The sequence below is a fragment of the Chelonia mydas genome, chromosome 10 (genome assembly GCF_015237465.2).
Source record: "Chelonia mydas isolate rCheMyd1 chromosome 10, rCheMyd1.pri.v2, whole genome shotgun sequence".
Taxonomy (NCBI): Eukaryota; Metazoa; Chordata; order Testudines; family Cheloniidae; genus Chelonia; species Chelonia mydas.
In genome coordinates, this window is record NC_051250.2 from 82264888 (window position 1) to 82277831 (window position 12944).

Consider the following 12944-nt stretch of genomic DNA (forward strand, 5'->3'; position numbering starts at 1 on the left):
ATCTGGCCCCCTAGCTTTTTCTCTTGGTAAGTGTAACGGGGTCACGACTCACCACCGCTGGAGACTCCTGCTGGTTGCTCCGGGAATTAGCTCTCGTCAGCTGCGGAGCACCTTCTGCGCGTGGTGTCTCGCCCGTTGTCTGCTCTGCTGGTTTGGGAACCGCCTTGCTCCCCACTCGGCGGCGTCCTCTTCAGGACACTGCCCTCTGGCAGTGCCCATTGCTCCATTCGCGCCCCCTTCCGGGGAGGGGGGGGAGATAACAACAGTCCTTCGTCTTGCACCTGCCTCAGTGGCCAACCACAACCCCAAAGTCTAGCCCCTCACCTCAGGGGCAAGTTGCAGTCTGTCTTGGCCACACTCCTCTGTGGCCAGGTGCAGTGCAAGGGGGAAGGGGGAGGGGAGACCCAGGCCCACCTGCTACTCTGGGTTTTAACCCAGGGACCCGCTAGCGGCAGCCTCTCTCTGCCCTCCTTCTCTCCCCTCTTGTCTGCCTGTCTTCCCTGGGCCATTTCCCCTTTGGCCCAGTGCACCTTCTTGACCCTTTCTAGCAGGGGCTGCAACCTGGCAGGTAACTGGGCCAGAGCTCTCCTCTGCTTCCCCGAGCCTCCCCAGCACTGCTCCGTCTAAGGTGCTACCTCCTTACCTGAGGAGCCAGTCCTTCTCCCTTGCTAGCCAGGGAGAGTCTGCCTTCTCCTTTGCTAGGCAGTCTTTATATAGGGCCCAGTCCGGCCCTGATTGGCTGCCTCTTCCTTAGCCCTGATTGGCCCTCCACAGGCCCTTGCTGATTGGCTGCTGGTCTGCACAGCCTCTCTGGCCTGTTCTAGCCCTTTTCTTCATGGAGTGGGGCAGCCGCCCCACTACAGTAAGTAAGAACTGCAGTGAGAGAAACTCCTGGAAAGCTCTATGCCTGGAGTCTTTTCCAAGAACACTGCCAGGGTTAGGTAGCATGGCTTGAGATTTCCAGATGTGACTTGTGATTTTTGGGTGCCCAACTGGAGCCGTTGTAAGGGGGCCTGATCGTCAGAAGATGCTGAGCACCCGCCCTCTGGAAATCAGCCGTTTTGGAATCATAGTGCTGGGTTGGAAGCATCATACGCCAGCTTCCTGCCTCTGGAGATTTGGGGCCGGACACTGTGGGTACCTTCAGCGGGCGTTGAGGGCACTCAGCACCACATGGGGTCCGAGTGTTCTTGTTCTAATTAGGTAAGAAGTGAAAAGGAGCGTAACGGCCTGTCATAAATATAAAGGGAAGGGTAAACCCCTTTAAAATCCCTCCTGGCCAGAGGAAAAATTCTCTCACCTGTAAAGGGTTAAGAAGCTAAAGGTAACCTCGCTGGCACCTGACCAAAATGACCAATGAGGAGACAGGATACTTTCAAAAGCTGGGAGGAGGGAGAGAAACAAAGGGTCTGTGTCTGTCTGTATGCTGCTTTTGCCGGGGATAGAACAGGAATGGAGTCTTAGAACTTTTAGTAAGTAATCTAGCTAGGTATGTGTTAGATTATGATTTCTTTAAATGGCTGAGAAAAGAACTGTGCTGAATAGAATGACTATTCCTGTCTGTGTGTCTTTTTTGTAACTTAAGGTTTTGCCTAGAGGGATTCTCTGTGTTTTGAATCTAATTACCCTGTAAGGTATCTACCATCCTGATTTTACAGAGGTGATTCCTTTACTTCTATTAAAAGTCTTCTTGTAAGAAAACTGAATGCTTTTTCATTGTTCTCAGATCCAAGGGTTTGGGTCTGTGGTCACCTATGCAAATTGGTGAGGATTTTTACCAAACCTTCCCCAGGAAGTGGGGTGCAAGGGTTGGGAGGATTTTGGGGGGAAAGACGTGTCCAAACTACGTTTCCCAGTAAACCCAGTTAGAGTTCGGTGGTGGCAGTGGAGATCCAGGGTCAAAGGATAAAATTAATTTGTACCTTGGGGAAGTTTTAACCTAAGCTGGTGAAAGTAAGCTTAGGAGGTTTTCATGCAGGTCCCCACATCTGTACCCTAGAGTTCAGAGTGGGGGAGGAACCTTGACATGGCCCCAGTCTTTTTTTTTTTTTTTTTGGCATCCTGTCATCTGCAGGAGATGGTGGGAATGGCAGCCTATGATGTAGATGGTTTGCAATGTTCCATGTGACTGAACAGTCCAATCTGAGATTTGAATGATCTTTGGCAGTTGTTGAAAATGTCTGTATCTTGGCTGGGAGCTGCTTGCTTCCTTCGGGCTCGTTTCTCCTCAAGCTTTGGCAGGCCAGCTTCTGTCATGGACTTTGATACCCTGATTGAGACAATGGCGCCACTTGTTGTTATCGCTTGCCAAGATTTCTCATTGGTCAGGATCAATTCCAAATTCCTTCATATCTCGCTTGCATGTGTCTTTATAGCGAAGCTTGGGATGTCCTGTTGCTCTTGTTCCCTCAGATAGCTCCCCATACAGCATGTCCTTGGGTATGTGTCTGTCTTCAAACCTACTCAGATGGCCCAGCCAGCGCGGTCGTCTTTGCTTGAGCCGGGCTGTAAAGGTTGGTAAATTTGCCCTTCGAAGAACCTCTGCGTTGGTGACTTGATCTTGCCATTCGGTGTTGAGTATGCGGCGTAAACAGTGTAGGCAGAAACTGTTCACCCTTTTCTCCTGATGAGCACAAGTTGTCCATGTTTCCCCACCACACTTGAGAGCGCTGAGGACGCAAGCTTAGTACACTAGTATTTTGGTCTTGTGGGCAAGCTCTGAGTTGTTCCATGCTATTTTAGGTCATCTGCTAAAGGTGGTGGCAGCCTTTCCAATGCAAACATTTAGTTCTTCATCCAGTGAGAGGTTGGTGGTCACTGTAGAACATAAATAGCTGAACTTTTGGACCTCTAGCTGGTTTGCGTTTAAGGTAATTGAAGGATCTTGTGGAACCCCGTGTCCTAATACAACCGTTTTCTTAATGCTGATGGTGAGTGCAAATGCCTGACTTGAAAGGTGGTCCATGAGTTCTTGAAGTAGATCTTCATAGTGGGGTCTGAGGGCAGCATTTTATCAAAGCCATGAAAGCACCTCAGGAATCTAGCACCATTTAGCAAGGTTAGCCTCTAAACTGGCCTGGCATGGGTGCTGCGCTCCAAACTGGGATGCAATGGCAGTGATGGGTGGGGAAGCTTGTGCTCATCCTGTTCACGCTGCACCTGGCTTTCCAAGGTGCTCTTAGCCCTTGACTGATGAGCACTATATTCCCCTCCACAAAATATACCACAGAATGAGTCATCAGCATAATGCTTTACTGAGCACTGTCTTGAAAATCCATCATTATTTGTAATAGTCTCTCAGAATTTGGAAATGTAATTTCTTTCCTATCCAATCTTGTCTCTTGTCGATTTGGTAAATGGTGAGTTTTCCCCCTGCGGTTCCTAACAGATCTTGAAATTGACACACACACCTTTTTGTTTTTCCATCAGTATTTAGTTTTTCTCCTGAGCCCAGAACACAAGAAATAGACATTGTATGCACCTGCCTCTGTGTCCATAGCACTTGGGGGTTGGGAGGGTTGAGAATAGTGTTTCTTAGGGCTTGTCTATACACACAAATTGCACTCGTTTATCTTAAATCAGTTAAAAAAAGAATTCAGTTACACCAGTGCAACCCCATCCCCCTCATGCGAACACTTCTATATTGTTTTAAAACAGCAGCTTACGTTGACTTAGCTTGTGTCTGTAAATTATTGACACCCACTAAATGGTTATGGGCCAGGTTTACACTGATGCAACAGTGTCCAGAGATGATGATGTACTGGGTTAACTAAATCAATAATAAATCACACTGTTGATTAAATGGATACAGTTCTGTGTATGGACCAATCCTTAGTTAAGTGATGCTGGAGAACAAAGAAATACCAAGTGCAACAAATATTTCTGTAGGTCCTATATTAATATTGGCTCCCTCCTCCCCCCCCCCCCAAAAAAAAAAAAAAAAAAAAAAACTTTCAGCAGGGGGTTGGAGAAAGTTTTGGAAAAATAGTAATCATACTTCTAATCTAGAGGATATATAGGCACTACCCGCTGAGGACCTAAACCTGTGCCTAACTTCATACGCAGTCTGCAGCCCCATGGACTTCAATGGCACCACTCTCACTATCTAGAATTAAGCATGTCTCTAAGGCTTTGCAGGACTGGGGCTTCAGGTTTTAATAATCTCAAAATATACCAAGTGTTAGGTCTATGATACTTCAAAATTCCTCTGTAACTCCCAGTCTAGCTGTATTTAGAAATTGTCCTGGCACGTGGGACCTTATAAAACTGCATGGTAGTTGGGCAGAAACCTGTTTTTCATAGACAGCCTGTTCAGCTTACAGGAGTCATCGCCGTGTGTTGATGTCTCTGCTGCAGCAAATGCAGAGCGGAAGCACCTTCACCTGCACACAGCTGACTAAAGAAGCTGCCCAAAACCAATGCCAGTTCCTCTTGGCAGACTAGCTGAAGTGACTCAGGGAGGGACTGCATCGTAAGAACCAGAAAAAAATAGACTATGGCTTAGCCCCCCTAGCCACGCCTCTTAAAACATTCCGTTTAGCCATGCTGGGAAGCAGAGCTAATCAATGCCATTACACGGACAAGGTTTAAACATTGCTACTTTTCCGTAGATGCCTTGTCCTATTCTTAATGGTAATTGGACTGGATGTGCATCCTGTTCTTCCAAAAGAGTTCTGCTGTAATTCAGCAGTGCTTTCATGAATTAGAATGTTTAGAAGCTCCCTTTAGGAGTGGGTGTTTCCTTAGCATGGAGTCGTGAAAGCACTCGCTGGTTATAGATAAATATAGACTTTAACAGCACACAGCAATGCAAACCAGTGTAGAGCAGGAAGGGAAGACGAAATTAGTCTCAATATCTCAGTAGAAAAGGAGAGAGCGAAAACAGGTTTGTCATAAATATAAAGGGAAGGGTAACCACCTTTCTGTATACAGTGCTATAAAATCCCTCCTGGCCAGAGGCAAAATCCTTTCACCTGTAAAGGGTTAAGAAGCTAAGATAACCTCGCTGGCACCTGACCCAAAATGACCAATGCGGGGACAAGATACTTTCAAATCTGGAGGCGGGGGGAAAGGCTTTTGTCAGTCTGTGTGATACCTTTGCTGGGAACAGATCAAGGATGCAAGCCTTCCAACTCCTGTAAAGATAGTAACTAATCTAGCTAGAAAATACGTTAGGTTTTCTTTGTTTTGGCTTATAAATTCGCTGTGCTGGAGGGAATGTGTATTCCTGGTTTTGTGTCTTTTTGTAACTTAAGTTTTTGCCTAGAGGGATTCTCTGTGTTTTGAATCTGACTGCCTGTGAGATTATCTTCCATTCTAATCTTAGAGTGTTTCTTTTATCTTTGTTTTGTTCTTCTAATAAAGTTCTGGTTTTTTAAGAATCTGATTGGGTTTTTAGGGTCCTAAGAAACCTAAGCTGGTCTGTGTTCAACTTGTTTATTCTCAAGCCTCCCCAGGAAAGGGGGTGTAAGGGCTTGGGGGAATAGCTGGGGGAAGAGGAACTCCAAGTGGTCCTTTTCCCTGGTTCTTTGTTAAAGCGCTTGGTGGTGGCAGCATACCCTAGTCCAAAGACAAAGATTATGTGCCTTGGGGAAGTTTTTAACCTTAAATGGTAGAAATAAGACTAGGGGGTCTCTCATGCGGGTCCCCACATCTGTACCCCAGAGTTCAGAGTGGGGAAGGAACCTTGACAAGGTTAAAAATAAATGTTAGTCCTTGAATCATAAAATAGTGAAAGAATAAAGAAACTCAACCCGCTTAGTTTATCCAAGAAAAAGCCAAGAGGTTACTTGAGCACAGTCTGCAGGTACATAGGTGGGGAACCGATTTCTGACACTAGATGGCTCTTTAGTGGATGAAGGCATAAGGCTCCTATGGGTGGAAGCTGAAGCCTGACAAATTCAGACTAGAAAAAAGGTGCAAATTTTTAATAGCGAGGGAAGTTAACCATTGGAACAACTTGCTAGGGGATGCGGTAGATTCTCTATCACTTGGGGTCTTTAAACCAAGACGGGATGTCTTTCTAAAAGATCTGCTCTAGCTCAAGCAGAAGTTGTGTTTGATGCAGAAATCACTGGGTTAGGTTCTCTGTCCTGTGTTATGCAAGAGGCCAGACCGAATGATCATATCTTCTGGCCTTAGAGTCCTATGAGTCTATAAAAACATCAGTGCAGTGTTCTGCTGCTTTACTGTTTGAAAAAAGAGTGGTAATCTTACAGCTTCTGCGGTGGAGCCGTAATGTAGAACGCTGGACAACAGAAATTAGGAGGTGAGATACCACGGTCTGAGCAGAGCACTGTAAACTGGACATTCATGAGTTCTAATCCCAGTGCTAACAAATGGCTGCCGCTCTGAAAATCTGCGGATATCCCCACTTTCTATTCCGGGGAGCAGGTATCCATGCAGGGCTCTACAAACAGTTTAAACCCCTTCCTCCATACAGTTGAGGTCTCCTCATCGAATATCAGGGTTGGAAGGGACCTCAGGAGGTCATCTAGTCCAAACCCCTGCTCAAAGCAGGACCAATTCCCAATTTTGCCTCAGAACCCTAAATGGCTCCCTCAAGGATTGAGCTCACAACCCTGGGTTTAGCAGGCCAATGCTCAAACCACTGAGCTATCCCTCCTCCCTCAAAGCTTGGGAAAAGAAATATGCCTTGCAATGTGACCTAAAGACCAATGTGGACTTATGTAACCTTATGAGAGAAGCTAGCTGTACCCGTGTGAACACAGGATGGCATCACAGGGGGTTGTGAGAGTTAATGTTTGAAAAGTGCTACATAAATGCTAAATATTGAAGCAAGTGAAAGGAGAATTACTAAAAGCAGGAAATTTGTGAAAACAGACGTGAATCTCTGGCAAGACGTTTATAAAAACAGTGAAAACATTCCCTTCGAAGTATCCAAGAATGTAATTACAGTGTTTCAGAGCATCATCATTGTTCTTTATTAGGGTGGACTGGCTCCAGTGACCGCCATTCCATGGAAAAAATGAAACAGGGTTACTTAGAAGCAGTTTTCTTACTAATAAATTACGTGCCTGCTAGTGAAGCGTCAGACTACAGGCTGCAGTGTTCTTCTGCAAGGAGTCTATTGGGGAATGAGGATGTGATTGGCTGGATGCAAATACTGGCACACGCTGCGTGAACATTTGAAAGGGGTTTTTATTGAATTGGGAAACCATCCGATAGATGGTGATTGAAATAAAATTAAATGGGGCCATTTGAGTGATCTACTGCCAGGCCAGCAGAAGCCTGGAGCAACTTGGAGTTAGCGAAGGGAAAGGAGTACCCACACTGAGGCCCCAATTCAGCAAGCACTAACACACATTTAACTTCAATGGGATTTGAGCATGTGCTTAAAGATAAGAACATTCTTAAATGCTTTGCTGAATTGGGGCATCGGTCACTAGTGGCCCACGCGTTGGTAGCGTCTGAGCTGAGCAACGGAAGGAAGATAATTCAGTTCGGGTTGATAGTTTGTTCCATTGTGCATAATATTGGAGCATGTCTGATCATTCAGATCACACGTTCTCCTAAAACCTGGGACACGGGCAGGGTAAGTCGGTGCGGAGCAGCCTGGACTCAGAACTTCCTTCTTTCGTCAACCTGAGCTAGACTCCACTTGATTGCAAGAGGTTGTGGGTATTTCACATAACCCAGAAACATCCCTGTTAATATTAATCCTGAGTGCTTAGTGTGACGATTTTACATTTCTCAGGCCAGGACCAATAAGATAACACACTGGGTTCTACTCTCAGTTATACCTGTGCAGCCCTAATGACATGAACGGGACTTCTCTGCGGTGTAGGGGAGAGCAGAATGTGACCCATTGAGATGAATTCATCTGTGATAAAACTCCAGGGAAGTTAATGGGACTGAACCAAACCTGGGTGTGATCCTAGGTTTCAGATGGCCGAGCGTATTGGTATGTCATGCTCCCACTTGCAAATCCTTCACCATCTTGTTTCCAGCAAAAGCAAAGCCTGCTGGGTGTACTGTTGAGTATTTCAGTGCTCTAGGGGAGCTGTGCTTTTGCTTTTTAGTTAAACGTAGCAGGTGTGTGTCTGTCCATTTGTAAATGCAGTTTCTTTATCTTGCAGAGAGATGCCAAGGGTCAGTATCTGTTTGACCTTCTCTGCCACCACCTAAACTTACTGGAGAAAGACTACTTTGGAATTCGGTTTGTGGACCCGGACAAGCAAAGGGTAAGTAGCAGCCAAGTTACGAGCTACACTAAGATCTGTTTCCAAGACATGCTTGGATAGTCTGGAGGAATTTTCCCTACAGTAAACCTCTAAGGCAGTGCTGCTCCAGGTACATGTCACAGTCCTTAGCTGAGGAAAATATACCCTTCCTGTCTGGGGTTTGTATTTGTATTTTTTCTTAGTGATTCACTATTAAAAAAAAAAGAGAGAGAAAGAGAGAGAGAATTGTTGTTTTTCATGAGACTAACAGCCACAGTGCAAAACAAACAGGGAAATAAACTGTTTAAAACAAAAATCAACCCAGCCCTTTGTCAGGAGTCTTTCTCTACAGCTTTTCCTGTCTCTGCTGTTCTGCAAGAAGACCAGCCTGAGAAATTGTATATACCCCAATGGGTTAATTGGTAGGGTAATGTGGTCCACCTGTCAATCAAAAAGCCAGCGGTCTCCCTCATTCACACTGTACCAGGGGAGGAGTCTCATCTGCTTCCTTTCATTACAAAAGTATGTTTTGATACTTTCTGTTCCCTCAAGCATTTCAGAGCCTGTGCGGCTCTGAGAGGGGAGCTGGATCGCATTCTGGCTCATGCATCAGCAACGGAATTATTCGCTTAGGCTGTGATGTGTGAACCAGAAAGAACTCAGCAGGAGTCACAGATCCCAGGATGAGCTGGCACTTAGGAAAAAAATCTTTTCATTTGTAAAATGAGCAGATAGGTAGGGGCGAAAAGGAGGAGCAGACGTGGAACTTCCTAATGCCCATTTTTTTCAGGGTAGCTTTACCAAGTAGAATCACAGAAGATCAGGGTTGGAAGGGACCTCAGGAGGTCATCTAGTCCAACCCCCTGCTCAAAGCAGGACCAATCCCCAATTTTTTTTGCCCCAGATCCCTAAATGGCCCCCTCAAGGTTTGAACTCTCAACCCTGGATTTAGCAGGCCAATGATCAAACCACTGAGCTCTCCCCCTGCCCCCGGAACCACGTTTTCACATAGAGACTGAAATGCAACAATCCCCTCTAGGGTAGGAAATAGAGCAGCTGCTACCTGGGGCAATAAAGCATGAGAAGAAAAAATACAGTATGTGGAAGCTTGATAGAGAAGACTTCTAGGTTAGGAATTGGCTGTGCATTGCATTCATGAGATTGTTTCAGACAGCAGGATGATGGGCGCCGATCGCACAGTGCAGTCTGCGAGCCCCAATCCATGCACGTTTGCAATGTCCCATTCAAGTCAAAACAACTCTGCCCAGGTGCAGGGGTACACAACAGTGGTGGTTACTGCAGGAACAGGGACTTGCTGAGCTGTGCCTTTGTGGCTACGTATAATGAATATCACAGTATCGCCAAGAACTCAAATGTGTGTGTGTTATTTCTGCCACTTCTCAAGGTTAGTTTTCTACATTAGATTAATATTCCTTTACAAACACACAAAGAATGCAGAGTGTGTACACGCATACAGCACGTGCCACATGAGCACCCGAAATGGATGGGTTGGAAGCTCTGTATACCTCCCAACTGGTTTTTACTCTGATGGTAGCACTGAGTTTGCTGCTGAGCTTAAGACCTTTCCCAAAAGCCTCAGAACAGGAGTAACGTCTGTTCCTGCTCAGTCCCCTTGCACCTGTCACGGCGTCAGAGAAACAGCGAGGATATGCAGGGGAAGAGAACTTACAGCGCAGCTCCCTGAAGAGTGAGGTGGTGCCATGAGCTGTCCTTATTGAACAGCTGTTATGGTTAATTCCCACTAAGCACGGGATGGCAGTTCGGGTCTTTCACTTGTCTCCTTTTCCTCTCCCAGCGGAACACACACCAGTGCCCAGGAGGCTCTGCTTGCTGTCTCTTCGGCACTCGCTGGTTTTTGTGCTCCCCGCCTCCCGCCTCCGCGGCTAAATTCCTGGCTAGCGATGATGCAGCAGCATGAGTGGCCTCGATGTGTTTCCTGTGCGTTCGTGATCAGCTGACTCCCAATGCCTTTCCTTAACCCTGCAAGTTTTTTTCTGGGCACTTGTGCTTCCATGCTCCTCTCTGAAATCTCTCCGACCTTCCTTCCTGCTCGTCAGTGTCACGGGCGATGAATAACCTCATTTGAAGGAGCGGCTGAATTCGTAATGGGCTAAAGGGTGGCTCTTCAACGGTGGAGAGCAACATTTTTCTTGCAGTGATTCTGACTGATCACTAACCGCCACTCTGCTTGTGTTGCCTCTTCGTTTTCCTGCTTGTTGGCAAATAGCTTCTTTAAATATATGTACAGATAAGGCCTTGCATGTGACACACTGGAGTGTGTTGTCTGCGTGCATGGCCATTGAAAAGGGACCACCCTACAGAAAATTGCATGCACCATGAGTCCACACAAAGGCTAAGAAGTGCCTCTGGGAATTTCTCCGTACATATTAATAGACTCAAGCAGTGACATTGTTTCTTCTATCGAAATGTCTGCACAGCTGGTTGGGATGGAGGCCTGGAGAACATGAGCTGTTTTGTCTTGTCCACACTGAAGTGATAATGGCATTTAGTGTGAAAAAAACCCTGGGCTTGGTCCTGACATCACTGACCACACGTCGGTCAGAAGGACCTCTGCTGAAGTTGTGCACTGAGGTGGACAACTCACGTGGCTGTGTGTGGGGTTATGACATTGTTAAGGCCTGGAAGATTCTGGATGCAGAGTTCAAAAAGAGCTGGTCAGGTGGACCCCGACCCTCGAAATGGGCAGGGTTGGCCTCAGAGGGTCACCAGCACCCTTGGGTTGTGTTAATGTCCTCCTTTTTGTCATTGCTTTTCTCGGGGGTGTTCTGAGCCCATTAAAGCCGTTGCAGTTAAATTAAAGGGCACAACGGGCTGGTGTGTAGTATGATGGGAGGCATCACAGAGCTCAGTGGAGTGACCCCAGTGTCAGACTGGCTTCAGTGTGACCAGAATCGAGGGGGCTGAGCAGGAATCATTTTAACCTCTGCAGCTAAAATGTGGCCGTTTTGTTATTAAAGAGCTGCCTAGGCTTTGCATTTCTCAGTTACGAGCACCGCATTGAACACCTGATGAATGGGGCGGCCTCCTCAATCCATTATCACTGGTGCACAAGTAAATAATTCTTATTGGAAAGCAAACCCTTGCTGCTCAGTGACGTGACTGATCTGAGGCGTGGGCAGCTGTGGGGGCTTGCTGGAGACAGATGTGCAGCCAGGCTTGCGTGCTGCCTTCTCAGTGTGTCTGGGGTGAGTTCGGAGGCACAAAGCTGACTCCAGTGTTCGCAAGCTCCAGGAAGTGTGATTGTACCAGCCGAACACATGCCTGGCAGAGAGTTCTGGGCCATACAGAAAAAGTATCTGATATTTATTGCAAACGTATTTATTTGCGGAGTATGGCCAGGCTTGGCAAGGAAACTATTCTGTGTAGCTACAAACCGTCAGCAGTTTAGAAATGGTGGTTTGAGAGACTGTGGAGCCAGAAACAGAAGAAACAGTGGTTTTGAAATTTTTCTCATACCATAAAAATCTTAGAAATTGGTGATGGCTTCTGATGATGGGTGCCCTGAGCCTACCCCAGCTGGGGCGAGGGTCCTCCCCTACCAGAGGTGTCCTGGTGTTTATCTGATCCAGTGTGACGTGTTCCAGGTGATGGGACTTTCCCCACTTCCCTGGGGGATCTCAGACACCGCTCGCTGTTGGGGAAGGTTTTTCCTGACGCGCTGCTGACATTTCCTTTCCCTTCATTCAATCCCATTCCTCCCTTGGCCACCCGAAGAAATTCTCCCTCCGCAAGGACTCAGCTAAGGCCTCCAAGAGCTCGAGCTGCCCGCAAGGAAAGGGGGGGGGCGGCGTGCTGCCCTAGCTGGGGTGTGCCGTGTCCTGCACGTGTAAAGGGGGCTCGTACGAACGGCTTCTCCAGCGGCGGCACCGCTGCTGTACTTGCTACGTGATGCAAGTGTTCTGGGTGCCGTTTGAGCAGGGCAGCTCCTGGCTCTTGGGGCGTGCCCGCTGTTTCCTCAGGATGGTTCTTCACGTTGCCTGCAATGTTTTGTGTTAACTGACCTGTCCCTTGACTGCTGTGTTGTCATTTTTCTCTGTTATGTCGTGGTACCTCTCCCCAGGCATCTGTTAGCCCCCTCTTCGTGCCTAGGAAAATCTTTTAGTTTCTTGCATCTCCCTTTAAGTTGGGCCACAAACATGAGCAGCAATGGTGGCAAAACCTTGCTGCAGTAAGGACCTCGGGCTTCTTTTTGGAAGGTGCTGTCAGAGTCACTCCGGAAAGACAGGCCTCAAGTGTAACCTACTCTGTCATGTTATAATGAAAGGTGTGCTTTTTTTGCCCCCTAGCTTACGCTGGGGGATTTCAATCGATCATTCCAGGCAGTGCCAAGGGGAAAAGGCATTTTGCAGACGCAGCTGAGCTGATCGTACATCCCAGCCTGCATCTCTGGCACGGCAGCACAGTTAAATAACAAGAACCATCCCTTTAAAAGAGAGGTGTTTGTGCAGGACAGGGGGAGGGATCCAGCAGGCTTGGGGCATAGCTGCAAAATCCTCCCGCTGCGATTTGAAAGAGGCAGTTTCTCAGATAGGGAGGGGTTTCTCACAGCACGCATCCAGGTGTTGGCGTACATGTTTGTAGTGCAGGATCGATACTAAGGGTACTAAGGCCTATGCTGGAAATGCTGCAGCTGAACCTGTGGGTTCTTCCATCCCTCTGAGAGGCGGTAGCTAGATCAACAGGAGTCTACACGGGGGCTGAGGTCGGCTTAACAATGTC

General features: G+C 47.2%; 1 protein-coding gene across 6 annotated transcripts in view; it reads left to right on the forward strand.

Annotated features, from left to right (window-relative positions):
* Positions 1-12944, forward strand: part of FRMD5 (FERM domain containing 5) — a 319313-nt gene that overhangs the window by 206788 nt on the left and 99581 nt on the right. For all 6 annotated transcript variants that reach the window (XM_043523262.1, XM_037910121.2, XM_043523261.1 and 3 more), the window contains exon 2: positions 8100-8204. In XM_043523262.1, coding sequence (XP_043379197.1) covers positions 8100-8204 — 105 coding nt within the window. The remainder of the gene's footprint in view (positions 1-8099; positions 8205-12944) is intronic.